The sequence below is a fragment of the Ranitomeya imitator genome, chromosome 4 (genome assembly GCF_032444005.1).
Source record: "Ranitomeya imitator isolate aRanImi1 chromosome 4, aRanImi1.pri, whole genome shotgun sequence".
In the NCBI taxonomy this organism is placed as follows: Eukaryota; Metazoa; Chordata; class Amphibia; order Anura; family Dendrobatidae; genus Ranitomeya; species Ranitomeya imitator.
The window spans coordinates 176,729,580-176,733,040 of record NC_091285.1 but is presented as its reverse complement, the minus strand read 5'-3'; the positions used below and the strand labels follow the sequence as shown (position 1 = coordinate 176,733,040).

General features: G+C 51.7%; 1 protein-coding gene across 1 annotated transcript in view; it reads right to left on the bottom strand.

The window, feature by feature from the left end:
- Positions 1-3,222, bottom strand: part of LOC138674472 (A-kinase anchor protein SPHKAP-like) — a 113,078-nt gene extending 109,856 nt beyond the window's left edge. Inside the window, exon 1 of the mRNA XM_069762310.1 lies at positions 3,153-3,222. Within this exon, the coding sequence (XP_069618411.1) occupies positions 3,153-3,222 (70 nt within the window). The remainder of the gene's footprint in view (positions 1-3,152) is intronic.
- Positions 3,223-3,461: the final 239 nt, after the last annotated feature.

Here is a 3,461-nt window from a genome sequence, read left to right as displayed (position 1 = left end):
CCGCTGCTGCCGTATGTGTCCCTATTACTGCTCCTGATACCCCAATACTGAGCCACTGCTGCCGTATGTGTCCCTATTACTGCACCTGATACCCCAATACTGAGCCGCTGCTGCTGTATGAGTCCCTATTACTGCACCTGATACCCCAATATTGAGCCGCTGCTGCCGTATGTGTCACTATTACTGCATCTGATACCCCAATACTGAGTCGCTGCTGTCGTATGTATCCCTATTACTGCCCCTGATATCCCAATACTGAGCCACTGCTGCCGTATGTGTCCCTATTACTGCACCTGCTGTGTGGTTCTCTGTGCCCTCTAAATTCTAAAGCACCCCTCTATAATATAATAATGCCAGGTGCAACTGCCCTAGAAAACAGTGCCCATATTTTGCCCCTAGAAAGTAATAATGCCCTGTGTGCCCCTTCGATAGCCACAGAAACCTGAGTTCGCCTATAACAATAAGTGCCCACTTTACATTTAATATAGTCCCGAATCTCCCCCTGTACAGCTCCCCTATACACAGCATGATGCTCTCTTATACACAGTATAATGCACCCACACAGTATACTGACTCCTTAGTAGCCACCAAACTGTTTGATGACTCCAACACTGTAATCTCCATACTGTATGATGGCCCCCTAAATAGCCTCCATATACAGTAGCATAATGCACCAAATAGTCCACAATATAGTATAATGCCCTCCCCATAGGCAGACTCTATAGCATACGGCAGCCCGCATAGGCACACATTGTAATAAGGCAGTACCCCCATAGGCAGACTCTGTAATAAGTCAGCAAACCCATAGGGAGACTCTGTAGTATAAGGCAGCACCCCTATAGGCAGATCCTGTAATAAGGCAGTACCCCCATAGGCAGACTCTGTAATAAGTCAGCAAACCCATAGGGAGACTCTGTAGTATAAGGCAGCACCCCCATAGGCAGATCCTGTAATAAGGCAGTACCCCCATAGTCAGACTCTGTAATGAGGCAGCACCCCCATAGTCAGACTCTGTTATAAGGCAGCACCCCTATAGGCAGACCCTGTAATGAGGCAGCACCCCCATAGTCAGACCCTGCAATGAGGCAGCCCCCATAGTCAGACTCTGTAATAAGGCAGCACCCCTATAGGCAGACCCTGTAATAAGGCAGCCCCCAAAGTCAGATCCTGTAATAAGGCAGCACCCCTATAGTCAGACCCTGTAATGAGGCAGCCCCCATAGTCAGACCCTGTAATAAGGCAGCCCCCACTGTCAGACCCTGCAATAAGGCAGCCCCCATAGTCAAACTCTGTAATAAGGCAGCACCCCTATAAGCAGACCCTGTAATAAGGCAGCACCCCTATAGTCAGACCCTGTAATAAGGCAGCACCCCCATAGTCAGACCCTGTAATAAGGCAGCCCCCACAGTTAGAACCTGTAAAAAGGCAGCCCCCCCATAGGCAGACCCTGTAATAAGGCAGCACCCCTATAGGCAGACCCTGTAATAAGGCAGCACCCCTATAGTCAGACCCTGTAATAAAGCAGCACCCCCATAGTCAGACCCTGTAATAAGGCAGCACCCCTATAGTCAGACCCTGTAATAAGGCAGCACCCCCATAGTCAGACCCTGTAATAAGGCAGCCCCCACAGTTAGAACCTGTAAAAAGGCAGCCCCCCCCCATAGTCAGACCCTGTAATAAGGCAGCCCCCACAGTCAGACCTTGTAATAAGGCAGCCCCCCTAGGCAGACCCTGTAATTAGGCAGCACCCCTATAGGCAGACCCTGTAATAAGGCAGCATTTCTATGGTCAGACCCTGTAATAAGGCAGCCCCCCATAGGCAGACCCTGTAATAAGGCAGCACCCCTATAGGCAGACCCTGTAATAAGGCAGCACCCCCATAGTCAGACCCTGTAATAAGGCAGCACCCCCATAGTTAGACCATGTAATAAGGCAGCACCCCCATAGTCAGACCCTGCAATGAGGCATCCCAAATAGTCAGACTCTGTAATAAGGCAGCACCCCTATAGGCAGACACTGTAATAAGGCAGCACCCCTATAGTCAGACCCTGTAATAAGGCAGCACCCGTATAGGCAGACTATGAATAAGGTAGCACCCCCATAGTCAGAACCTGTAATGAGGCAGTACCCCTATAGTCAGACCCTGTAAGAAGGCAGCCCCCACAGTCAGACCCGGTAATAAGGCAGCCCCCCATAGACAGACCCTGTAATAAGGCAGCACCCCTATAGGCAGACCCTGTAATAAGGCAGCACCCCTATAGGCAGACCCTGTAATAGGGCAGTACCCCCATAGGCAGACCCAGTAATAAGGCAGCACCCCTATAGGCAGACTATGAATAAGGCAGCACCCCCATAGTCAGACCCTGTAATGAGGCAGTACCCCTATAGTCAGACCCTGTTATAAGGCAGCCCCCACAGTCAGACCTTGTAATAAGGCAGCCCCCCTAGGCAGACCCTGTAATAAGGCAGCACTTCTATAGGCAGACCCTGTAACAAGGCAGCACTTCTATAGTCAGACCATGTAATAAGGCAGCCCCCCATAGGCAGACCCTGTAATAAGGCAGCACCCCTATAGGCAGACCCTGTAATAAGGCAGCACCCCTATAGTCAGACCCTGTAATAAGGCAGCACCCCCATTGTCAGACCCTGTAATACGGCAGCACCCCTATAGGCAGACCCTGTAATAAAGCAGCCCCCACAGTCAGACTCTGTAATAAGGCAGCCCACCATAGGCAGACCCTGTAATAAGGCAGCACCCCTATAGGCAGACTATGAATAAGGCAGCACCCCCATAGTCAGACCCTGTAATGAGGCAGTACCCCTATAGTCAGACCCTGTAATAAGGTAGCCCCCACAGTCAGACCCTGTAATAAGGCAGCCCCCATAGGCAGACCCTGTAATAAGGCAGCACCCCTATAGGCAAAGCCTGTAATAGGGCAGTACCCCCATAAGCAGACCCTGTAATAAGGCAGCACCCTTATAGGCAGACCCTGTAATAAGGCAGCACCACTATAGGCAGACCCTGTAATAAGGCAGCCCCCACAGTCAGACCCTGTAATAAGGCAGCCCCCCATAGGCAGACCCTGTAATAAGGCAGCACCCTATCGGCAGACCCTGTAATAAGGCAGCAGCACCCATTAAAAAAAACTCACCTCTCTTCTTCCTGTTTCCTGTGCTGCTCCCGCTGATCTCCTGACAGCGGGCGCCGGGCTGTGATGTCATCGCACTCGCTGTCAGTGTCGGCAACATCAGACGCCGACACTGACAGAGGGATGATGGGAGAAGGAGCGTATCGCTCCTCCCATCATTGCAATCAGCTGTACCGGCTAAGTGCCGGTACAGCTGATCTTCCGATGATGGCGGTGGGCCCGCTGCTGGCACCGGGCCCCCCGCCTGCTCAGGGGCCCCATAGCGGCAAGGCAGAGAGATCGATTCTCCCTGCTCTGCCGCAGAATGTAACT